Genomic DNA, 12,500 nt, shown 5'->3' on the forward strand with positions numbered 1-12,500 from the left:
TATCTTTTCTGTAGTCCTAACACATGCTGTTTTTAGGCACTGCCATTCTTGTTCATCTCCACACACACACACACACACACACACACACACACACAGACACACACAGACACACACAGACACACAGACACACAGACACAGACACACACACACACACACACACACACACACACACACACACACACACACACACACACACACACACACAATGTTAAAACTTCTTAAAAAATTACAGCAGTGCCGCTTGTCTGAAAATCATATAGCATTACCTGCTTTCTCATCTTATTTAATTTTAGCATGACAAAAGTCCTTCATTTTGGACTTGCCATATCTGAGCTTTTGGAACAGCCTAAAATGTGAAGTAAAAATGTTAACTATAAGTTTAGTATGCCAAGCAAGTCAGGTTTAGTCCTATAACCTGTACATGTATGTTGCATGACTGAGCAAGTTATCAAATGACCGTATCACGAATAAGATGTTCAGTGAATAAGCACATCTGCTTAGCACGACAAAGTAAGTGACCACAATCACATTTAAATAAACATATTTTCTTTTGTGATGCTCACTAAAGAAATGGCCCTAATACCCTGTCTCACCCGAAGAAAGGAGTCCAGTGACCCGTTCTCCATAAATTCTGTAATGATCATGACTGGGGTGCTTTTCGTTACTACACCTTCCAGATGAATCACATTGGGGTGGTCGAATTGGCCCATGATACTGGCTTCGCTCAAAAAATCCCTCCTCTGCTTCTCTGTGTAACCGGACTTCAAGGTCTTGATGGCAACAAAGATCTCTCGCTTCCCAGGTAGTTTCAAATGGCCACTGCATACTTCTCCAAATTCACCTGGAATAAAGAACTCATTTAATTATTAACTCTTAAACGTACACAGACTGTCTATATACATGAATGTGGGAAAAACAAACTCATACCCTGTTTCTTATACATAATAATTTTTAACTTTATGGATTCTACCTGCCACCTCTTACCCATAACACTTCTTAGCTGTACATGCAAACTTACTATACAGTTGAGAATAAGGGATAGACTCCATACATTGCATCACTAAATCTAATGGACTGAACAGTCAGGTGTGTGTGACTGGAATACACATTTCTCTTGCTTCCAAATCTTGCACTTTTTTGAAAGGATTTGGTAAATTATCTTTCCTTGTAACTATAAAAGACAATTACCAACCCTATTTATCATCAATTTCATATTCAAATTCATAATATGTGACTCATTAACCTGTCGCCCTTTTCTCTAATACACCTACAGTGATTTTATCTTTCCTGGACTGTGAAACACTGCAATTTAGATGGTAAGTTTCTTCTAAAATAATAAAAGTCTACTGGTCACTCTGAGCTCCAAAGTTTAAAATTATGTGTTGAAAAAGCCTAGTGAAAAATCAGAATCCCTACTCATGGCATAATGTCAATGTGCCAATAGGGAAAAACTTTTCTGATGTCATTTCTTTTACTTTCTAATGTAACTACAACACTGCCATTTATGCAAACACACACACACACATATTTTTATTTTATTCTAAATTTATTAAATGTTGTACAACATTGACCTTGGTGTACTGTTACATTTACAGGATCAACTTTAGTACTCAGAAGAATAAATGGCATTGTTTTAGAACAGTACCCCCCTTCCCCGATGCATAGTAGCAAGGCCAGCCCAACAGTGTGCCCATGGCAGTTTTTTTTCACTATACATGTATAAACATGTTAATGGTTAGGTACTCTGCATCAATATTCATAGATTCATAGGTTTATAGGTGTGTACTAGGCTAATGGACCTGGGGCCTATACAAGCCTAGACAGAGGATTACCCTGGCATCATGCCATCCGACCTTAGTTCCCAGTGCCTCTGTCGAGTAGAGCCACTGGAGTTATCCCCAGGGTGAATTTTCTATTTCCCATCCACTCATCGAGATTTCTCACGAAGAGGGTCAGAGAGGTGGTCTGCTTGACATGTATGGGAAGTCTATTCCATAGCATGGGCAGTCTCTGGGTTATGAACCTGTCCCTCCAGTACATTCTGTTGATTGTGGTAAGGAGGATGAGGTCTCTGGAACATGTGTGGAGGGATTGGGATTTCTTTAGATGGAGCATTTCTAATAGAGCTGGGTCAGACATGGCTTTGTCAGTCAAGCAGAGATCGCCTCTAAGTAGGCGATATGAGACAGAGAATAGTTGGAGTTTTTTGAGTCTGTCCATATAGGACAAATGTTTAAGGCCTAGGATACTCTTTGAGAGGTACTTTTGTGGCTGCTCCAGTTGTTGCAGGTGTCTAGTGAGGTACATGCCAAATGGGGCACTGTATTCGATGATTGGCCTAATGAGGGAAGAGTAGAGGAAGACAATGACCTCTTTCTTCCAGGATGCAAAACCCTTAGTAATGTCATGTGCTACACAGAAGGACTTTCTGACTATAGTGGCAATATGGTGATCAAAAGAGATGCTGCTGTCAACCAGTGTTCCCACATCTCTTATAATGCCTTTTGTATTCAATGGACTACCATTGATGTGGTAATTCATGGGAGCCAGGTTTTTCCCAAAGGGGATGATGACACATTTTTGGCTCTGAGCTTAAGGCCATGGTTCTGACACCAGTCATTGGTCTCAGTAAGGCCATTATGCAGGATGTCAACATCACTTGCAGAGTAAATAATAGCTCCCAACTTGCAATCATCTGTGAACTTTTGTCAACCAGAGTCCCTTCATGTTGGCCTGGATTTCAGACAAGTAGTTCCCAAACAGGAAAGGACCCAGGACCGAACCCTGTGGGACTCCACTCGTGACTGGTCAGCAGTCTGAGTTGGAGTCAGCTACTTTCAGATTGTGGGTTCTATCTGTGAGCCTGTTTGCAACCCACCTAGTGATATAGGGGTTGATGCCTAGCTTAGTGAGTTTTTCTATGATTCCTGAGTGGGGAATGGTATCAAAGGCCTTGGTCAGATCAAGGTAGGCTGTATGAACCACCTTGCCTTCATCCACAGCTCTGGTGACTGACTCAAAGAAGTCGACCAAGTTGAGCAGGCATGAACTACCCTTCACAAAACCAAACTGTGTGGGATCCAGAGTTTGGAGATTCCCTATTCACTTGTTTATTAGGTCCATGATAATGTTTTCCATAGCTTTGCATGTCAGACTCATCAGGCTAATGGGGTGATAGTTCTCGGGGTCTATAGTTGCTCCTCCTTTGTTGAGAGGGATTAATGCAGCAGTGCGCCATTCGGTAGGGACAAAGCTGTGAGGCTGTGATTGAACAGGGCACACAGGTGAGGTGCCAGTTCACTCTGTAGTTCATGTAGAACACAGCCAGGGATATTGTCAGGTCCCATAGAAGTTGTATTCTTGGCCTTGGACAATGCTGTTTTAACCTGTGCAGCAGTAATACTAGGTGCTTGGCAATCTACTGATATTGTGATTGGTCCTTTGGGGGGTGGGGGTAAAGATGGGTAAATTTGGCACTGAATCTGTCGGCCAGTATATTGTCAATATTTGTTGGCTTTGTATAGGAGGTAACATTGTGCAGTAGCTCAGAGCAAATCTGGGTATTGCTGTTGAGATTCTTTATATAACTATAGAAGGCCTTGTGGTTGTCTTTACTATCTGCTGCAATTCTGTTTTCATAGCTAGCTTTAGAGGATTTGATGAGGGATCTCAACTTTTTGTTGAGGCTGATAAGGGAGTTTTTCCATTCTTGGGACTTTACCTTATTCCGCATCAGTTTCCTCCTTCTGTTGTAGAGTTTGATAATGGCAGGGGACCACTAGATTGGCTTCCTTTTTTTTTGAAGAGAGCGTCTTGATTCTATTGGGTATGGCAAGATCCATGCATTTGTGTACGTGTTCGTACAGTGCATTGGTGTATGATTCGGTGATCATGCAACTATTCTCCATTTGCATGGGTGCCGTGAAGTTAGCCACCTCTGTTTTTAGGAGACCCAAGTTAGCTTTGGAGACGTTTTTCACAGTGGTTACCTTTGGGGGTGTGGTGGGATGGATGTGGATTTCCAAGGTGATTAGAAACCTTGACGGGTGGATGGGAAACAGAAAGTTTACCCCGGGGATCACTGCAGTGGCTCTGCTGGACAGTGGCGCAGGGAACTAATGGCTCTGCTGGACAGGAGCACAGGGAACTAATCTCAGGGGTGGCGAAAGCCAACGCATTCTGACTGGGCTTATAAATGCCCTTGGGCAGACAGCCTAGTACTTACCTATGAACCTATTAGTTTGCGGTCGGATCTAATTAGGGAGGAGTTGACTAATGGTGTAAAGCAATGGTCGCCCATGTTAGTAATGACCAGGTCATGGATGTTGCTACCTTTCGTGGGGATAAAAATGAGCTGGTCCAGGGCATTGGAATTAATGAATTCCAGGAAACGTTGTGTAAGTTTATTGGTACATTAGTAGTTTTCCCAGTTAATGGAGGGGTAGGTGAAGTCACCCAGTATGAGAGTGTTAGGTTCGACCCTAATATTCTCCAAGGTGCTTAGGAACGTGTAGTATGAGTCTTGGGACATGGGTGGGGACCTACAGCAGGCTAAGACCTGAACTGCTGTCTTACTCAATGTTAGGTGCACCTGAAGTATCTCTGATGTGTTATGTTGGGATACCAGTATGGAGGTGTGTGCATCCTTTATGAATATGGAAACACCACCACCTTTGGAGCTTCGGTCCAAGTTCTGGGGCCAAAAGGTGTGGAATGAGTTATAGCCTGGTAGTGCAGGGGTACTTCCTGCTGCCTTTAACCAGGTCTCTGTTACAGCACAGATGTCAATGTTCTCCATTTTAGGGAGTGCTTTGAGTGAGTGCATTTTGAGATTTAGACTTCTAGCACTGAGCAGCAAGAGCCTCAGATTGCATTTGTTTGTAGCTGCTCTGGTGGTAATTTGGTCTTTGGAACATCACCTAAAAAGGCACTATAGGGGTGGCAAGAGCCGTAGCCAGTATCCGGAAGCTCAGGGGAGACAGATGCAGGCCATCTCTGGCAAAGCATCGAGGTCTGTCAATCACGTCATCCCAGGCAGACAGATACTGGATCCCCTTAGAATGACACCAGAAACTTAGCCAATTGTCATTGGGTATTATTGCATTAGGTATTATCACGTGGTAAACTATTCTACTACTTTATAGTGTATTACTTTTATACCTGCACTTTTTTGCAAGGGGGCAAGCCCCCCTGCTCCCCAAGTGTATATAAACACAAATATAACAACTCCTACATCACACTACTTTGAGGAAGAAGGAATGAATATTCTTGATGTCACAGGCAAATCTGCATGACATGTCAGTCATGCAGCATTTGTATGCTACATCACAGGCATTAGGCAGGTCGATCAGTAAGGCCACACCCATTCCTGCACAAAATGACTGGGGGGGGGTGTTGGAAAACATCGCCGAATAAATAAATAAAATAGCAGAATACAGTGGCTCAAAGTTTACAAAAGTACAAAAAATAGTAAACTGTATGTGTGTGTATATATCACATCCCATTACAAAGGAATTAGAATTATATAGTTTAATACAAATAAGTAAACACAGACTGCAGTGGTGGTGCTGTGGTAGCGTTGTCGCCTCACAGTAAGACGTTGTCCTGTTCGATTCTCAGCTAGAATGTCTTCTGTGTGGAGACATGCGTGAATGGGCGTACCTTCGTTGAAGGTTGTGCATCAGGGCTGGCAACTCAGCACATAAAAATCTACTGACAATCATTAGCAGACCGGAGTGCCGCTGTGGCGACCCCTAAACGGGAAAAGCCGAAAGAGACGACAACAACAACAACAACAACTAATAAGTAAACACAGCAACTTCACAGGATTCCAAAAGCAATAAGAATTAATTTCACCTATAGAGAAAGGATTAGGGTTTGAGGAGAAAGACAATGCTATGTACAATATATAGAGGCACTCTGGTTTTGCTTAGGAGTACACAGTCCATGGTTCAATGGAGGAGCAGGTTGATATAAATATTTTGAGTAGTCTTAATTGGGACAAGGAGCCAGACAGGGGTGGTTATAGAGCTTCATGTGGTGGTATCTCCTTTAGCTGCTCATCCTAAAAGACTTAAATGTGGTGCTCTCTTTCATGAAAGTAAGAAGGGAGCCCCAGGTTTGTGGTGCACAGAATATGCACAAAGATTGTGTGTTATACACACACTTACATAGATCTATCTGCTCTATATTATGTGTGTGTAGGTTAGCTGATCAAATGAGCAGCTATGTCAATGGCAGGAATATCGACACTGGTACTTCAAAACATGAAATGTTGACATGTTCTGTCCATGTTCTGGAGATTATTGCTGAGTGGGCTAAACCAAATCCAAGTATTTTTGCAGGGGAGGAGTCAACCTCCACCCCCCACTCACTATTAATTACACATACTAACTGTGAGACTGCATAATCCCAAGTGAATCAGGGGAAGGGAATATTCCCCTACCTGGAGATAGCTGATCTCATACACCTGTTGACTATCTGTTTCAGTCAATTAAATAGTGTCAACAACACAAGCATTGACCAGATGCCCTAAACCCAAAGATACACACACACACACACATATATATTTATCTTTAGAGACATGGAATACATTCATTATGTCATTGAACACACTCAATGATACCTATCAAAAGATTGTCCCCAGAAGGTTGAAACTCAGCAATGTATGTAAAGCTCTTTTACTACAGATGATTACTGGATTCCACTGAAATAAATGGGAAACAGTAAAGCAGGAAATGGTATATGTGGGAGCCTACTTTGTTTTATAAGTGAGATATCTTAAATTGTAGGACTAGTCAGGACTATAACTAGGTTGCGACAAAGTGGTCAGCTGTCTTAGGATGAGCTGTATGTGGATGCAATCAGCAGTATCTGCATTCTTATATGAGTTCAGGTGATATCATACCTTAATAACTGACAGTCAATACTGCATGCATTTGTGGATGTTCTTGACATATTAGTAACTGTGGTAAGCTGTTTGCTACAGAAGTAGCACAGAGTTTGCCACAGTTACAGCTGACAGTGGAGTTTACCTTCTTGGACTTGAACTTCAGAATGTAGCATTACATAAGAAAGTTCACATTACATGTCACTTCACCCACATCAGGTAATATTTTACATTAATTCCATTTGAAATGGGGAGGGGCAGGGCTGGTGCCCCATAACATCCCACCCAGCTAATATTAAAGATGAAGGGAGATTAAAAGAGGAGCCACCCCACCCCCTTACTAAATGAATTCATGGAAAATACAGTTTGCTGCCTAACCAGCATGAGAGTTTGGGGCTGTATGTCCCAACACAAATGTGCTTCATTCTAAAAGTCATGGGATTTCTATCCAGATCTCAGAACACTTTAAGGAAGTTACTACAAAATGTTGCTAGTTGCAAAATATAAAGTCTAAGTACGACACAAACAACTTGTGTGGTGCAGGAAAGAGTAATATGCAGAATGCAGTTCAGCAACGTTCTAAAATGTACTGCTTCTTCCTGCATATTACAGCTAGTAACAAAGGTCATGTGTAAAGTCTGCTTCAAAAGTCTGTGTGAGTATGCATCATCTGTGTACTACCAAGGCACTTCGAGCATTACTTATATAAACAGAGCCGAGTATAATGTCCCAGTAATCCCCTCCTCTACTATATAACACAGGAGCACAGCCTGCAATGCTATTCTCCAAACGGCTTCTGCATTATGAATTGTATGGATGCTCAGCATGTGATGGTTTGACCCCTCCCTAGATTATATTCTCACTTCCGGCATTGATCCATATAAGGGTACAAAGACTGCTGTGCTGAGTCCCGTAAATAAAGACATCAGTGACATAATGAGCTGTCGCTTCTCATTGTGCACTATCCATTACCCTGCAGAGCACACTCAGGGTGAACTCACTGATGCACAGTTCTGTTACCGACTTGCATCTTTGCAGTCCTCCATCTTACATTTCATCCACAGTGGGGACCAGTGGTTTTTGATCCTAAATTGAGGTGACAGCCCAAGTAAACTGCAACAGGCCACAGGGTGCAGCCACTGAAGGAGTCAGGCTTGCAGTGACCTACAATGTGAAGCCTTATTTATCTTATTCAGGTATATACTACACAATCCTGGCATTCATATGTGTGTTTAGTACACACTTATCACATAGCTTTTCATTCAACACATAGACACCACATCTTGCTGTTATCCCACCTCTGTAGCCCATGCTCATCTATTGTCATCCCCCTGCATCCCCCAAAACATAAGACCCCTGACAATTCTTTCAGTTTATACATTAGTCACAATTGTTAACATACATGACCCATACTAAACCTTCCTGCTACCAGGAAGTCTTTGTAATACAATCCTGAATGATACCTTCCACTTTAGGTGACAGTGCAGTATATAAAGGTTAGCATCAGCTCCAGAGGCAAAGTACATCATACATGATGAGCAGTTACGAGCAATTGCAATGCAGTGTACAGATTGCATACTTTCTTACCTGCACCAATGACCTGTTCAATTTTGACACACGATATATCAATTTCTTTGGCAAATTCACGGATGGCTTCATTGGGATCTTCATAAGTGAAGGGGTCAATGTAGATCTTCATGCCTGGGGTCACTTGAAGAAAGAGAGACAGGAGATCAGTAAAGGTTGAAGTACAATTTCAAGCTTGATAATTTAAAAGGGAGAGCAAAGTTAGGCATGACTTGTAACTGTGAGAAGGCACATTCACGCATAAGAAGTAGTTAGATAATAGTTTTAGGCAGTGAAAGCAAGTTTGGGTAATTTACACCCAAACACTGTCAGTAATTAAAACAACCCACTCACGAGCAAGGCATTGTATACTTCTAAGTTCTAACTATGTCAGTTAAGTTTAAAGTTCAATTAGTAATTGTGAGAATTTAGTCACATGTATAAGCCAGAGATGAGTCTGTAGTTTCAAGCACACGTAGTTACTTTGAAAATGCAGTTCAAGCAAGGCATATCAGTAAATGCAAGAAGAGATTTCCAAGCATGACAACTAACTACACAAAGGCATTCAACAAGCTGATCAGTAAATGTAGTGTTAAGTTAAACACATTCATCGTTTCCCCAAACACTCAAAATGAACTGTTGCACTTTTCTGTCATGTATAATTTTACTTCTGTGTGGAGCAAATTGTTGATTAAATGTCTAAGCTCACAAAAAAGAGAACTTAAGTATGCAAGTCTGCTTTGAAAATCATCACATCACAAGTCATCATATCTTGTTAACCGCTGCTTGTATCTGTTAAAGAATTACATAAGTTTAATGTTTCATATAATCCTTCACTTACTTCTTATGACTGTTAAGGCTGTTAGCATGTTACCATTTGCAAAGGGAACCGTTTATTTTCTGTTCACTGAAGGTGACTAGAAAAAGTTGCATCTAATTTATTCTGACCATTTTAATGCATACAGTTAACTAAACTGATGCCAATTCATATCTTTGCTTGTTATTTTACGTCCGACCTTCACTTCCAATGTAAATCTCACCTTTATCTAAGCATCTGAGTGGAAAGCTTTAATTAAAACAACTTCTTGGCATCAGCACTTTTGTAGCACTTGCAGTTAGAAATTTTACTACACTGTGAGTCAAATATCAAATATAAATCAACAAACTCTGCAGAACATTTTATAATGTATGGCAGTGCAAAACAATAAGACAGTACCATAAATCCTACTATAAAACTGACCTATTACATTCAGCAGACAAAAAAGCATTAATGTCCAAATCATTTAACAGTACAGTTTGTTAGAGTACGAAGCTTATATGCTCATGAGTGAATTTTAAGTTTTCATCCTTACTGTGTAAGTTTCGAAAATATTAAAACTATGATCAAGACTGAAATCTGTAAAATGCTAAGGAAGTTGGTAAAGATGGGAACCCAGTAGTCAAGAAAGGATTTCATAAACAAGCACCTTAACCATTGTAAGCATATTGCTGTTTTCTCTGCTAACAAAAGCATGTAAAATGTTTGTGATTATATTAATAGAGAAATCAGTCTATGAGTACTACAATGTATTTTTTTAAAGCTAAACTTATTCTTAGCAAAGTGAACATGATCACTGTGAAACTGTCTTGAAACGCTTTAATATTTTACGCAGCATGTGCTGTCAGGCCACATTTTTCTTTTCCAAATTACAGTTGCTGTAGGTTGGCTCGGTGTAGCATGCTTTCATCATGGATCTGCAATGAATAAAAAGGGCTCATGCTTTCAAGGCACACTTGCAAACCATTCAGTGCTGCTAAGGAAACTGTAAGTTTTGACATTTTTTCATCTTCCACTTTATTTTCTGTAATGAGTTCCCTCTGTACTGTATTCTGACAGTTCCAGTTAAATCAATGTAGACTTTGTATTTGAAAAAAAAGTCACAAACAACTTTGAAAAACTATGGTATACACTTATTTAAATAATATCTGATAGAGAGTACACACTTCAAATATTCTAACTTTGTACAGCTAAAAACACATTATTTGAGGATCAGGACAGCATTCCAGCTCTATCTTCTCCAATCAAAATCCAACAGAAATGAGTTAACCGTATGTACACCCTAATTCTTCCCAGACTCCTAATACTAAGTACAATTAAATACTTACTTTCAATCAGGAGTCTGCTTTAGTTATTTATTTATTTTAACATACAGCATGCATAGATAAAGGAAGTTATTTAACAGTGTCCTTTATCACTTAGCATTTCACAGGAAAATCTGTACCTGTGCATGGGATGCCAAACTCCAAAGCACAGCAGATTCTATATAATATGCATAAAATGAAAGAAGCTCTGGAGAAGCTGTTTGTAGCTCACATCTGGCATTCATTCTATAAAAGCCATAAGAAAATGCAAAATGGCAGATAAAACATCTGGAGTGATTAATGAGCACTTACCACAGTGCAGTAACAGGTTAATGGTTTTATAGGTATGCAATCAATATGCAGACCATTAGAAGCATAGCTAATAAGGAGGGCAAAACAAGACAGAGCGGGGAGGATTTTAGGTTGTCCATCCAGTTATCTAGATTTACATTGGAAGTAGGGTGCTATTCTGCTTGACATATAGTTGATGCTTGTTCCAGGGTAGGGGGATACAGTGGGATATGAATCTATCAAATGTAGTGTGACATTTATCTGTTGATGAAGGTTTAGTTTCTTTACAGATTCGATGCTTCATACATAAGTACTAGGCTTGCTGCCCTTGTGAACCATTTTAAGCCAAGCCAGTTTCCCTTTTTGTGCTTCTGATGGCCTCTCTACCCCGGGCCAGTAATCAAGAAGCCTCAATCCTCACCACAAACACTGGTGAGAGACAGTCACCAAACGGGAATGAGTTTACACAGTATTTTCAGATGCAGCTCTCTGCATCAAGTACAGTTTCCACCAACAGCATACAGGGAACATGCTCCAGACCTGGGATTGGACTCTCTGTCTCTCCAGATCCCAAACAAGACTCACTATGGAGCACTGTGTCCCATTTTCAAGAAGCTGACACACCCACACCTGGGTATTTGATTTTCACACACGCACTCCCTGAAACTGGTACAGATTTACTAGCAGTACCCCTACTGCCCAGACTATAAGGTAATCATGCTGCCACCAGTCAAACACTCTCAGACTCTTACAAGGGTATCCAGTTATACTGAGTAAAACAATGCTAATATCAATGATAGAGTGTAACCAAAGCAGCAAAGCTTTTCGGAGTGGCAAAGGCATCACTAAAATAAGCACAAGGACTCTCAACATGTTAAAAGTATTCTCTAAAAGACCAGCCACAATGAAAGGTATTAAAATATTTAATAATAAATAACAAAATAGAAAACGTGAGAATACAAAATATCTAAGCACAATAAACACCAGAGGTTCAATCATAGGGGAAATAAAAATAACACAGTTGGACAGATTCACAAAGATACAGAAAAACAACACTAAACTAATCTCACTACATTTCCTGACCATCTAAAAATAACTGCTCCTCAGCTAACTTAATTAATACAGCAAGGCAAGATAGGATGCTGAGATGCTTACTTCCATAAGACAAGGTGATGAGCTTCTAACATAACTGAGCTAAATAGCTCAACCGACTGACTGCGATACCTGTCATATAACTTTACATCAGGTTCCAAAGAAAACAAAACAAAGTGCTGTGAGAGCTCCATCCTCTCAGTACTGATTATAGAATGACATCACATTTGATCACTTGATTCTGGTACAATATACACTCAGAGCTTTGCTAAGATCTGTTGCAGTATTTGAAAATTATAGAACAATTTCAAAAACTTCTACTCTTCCCTTCCAGAGTTCTTTGTTTAAACACACATATTTAATTAGTTATAATAACAGTTGATACATTTTTAACACAAGCATCTGTACAAGTCAGTGTGATTGTCAAATTACATACAATTATTTACAAAACTCCAAACTATGCTGACATATGTTATACATGAACTGCCTATTCTCCCTGGCAGAGATGGCAATACCTCACATCATCACAGTGCTCAAAATA

The 12,500-nt window shown here is 40.2% G+C and overlaps 1 protein-coding gene across 2 annotated transcripts in view; it reads right to left on the reverse strand.

Annotated features, from left to right (window-relative positions):
* EPHB2 (EPH receptor B2) overlaps positions 1-12,500 on the reverse strand; it is a 2,126,559-nt gene that overhangs the window by 119,062 nt on the left and 1,994,997 nt on the right. For both annotated transcript variants that reach the window (XM_044061768.1, XM_044061767.1), the window contains exons 10-11: positions 8,477-8,599; positions 594-841 (exon numbers count right to left, since the gene is read on the reverse strand). In XM_044061768.1, coding sequence (XP_043917703.1) covers positions 594-841; positions 8,477-8,599 — 371 coding nt within the window. The remainder of the gene's footprint in view (positions 1-593; positions 842-8,476; positions 8,600-12,500) is intronic.

This window comes from Protopterus annectens, chromosome 2.part0 (assembly GCF_019279795.1).
Source record: "Protopterus annectens isolate FY-2018-M chromosome 2.part0, PAN1.0, whole genome shotgun sequence".
NCBI classification, from domain to species: Eukaryota; Metazoa; Chordata; order Ceratodontiformes; family Protopteridae; genus Protopterus; species Protopterus annectens.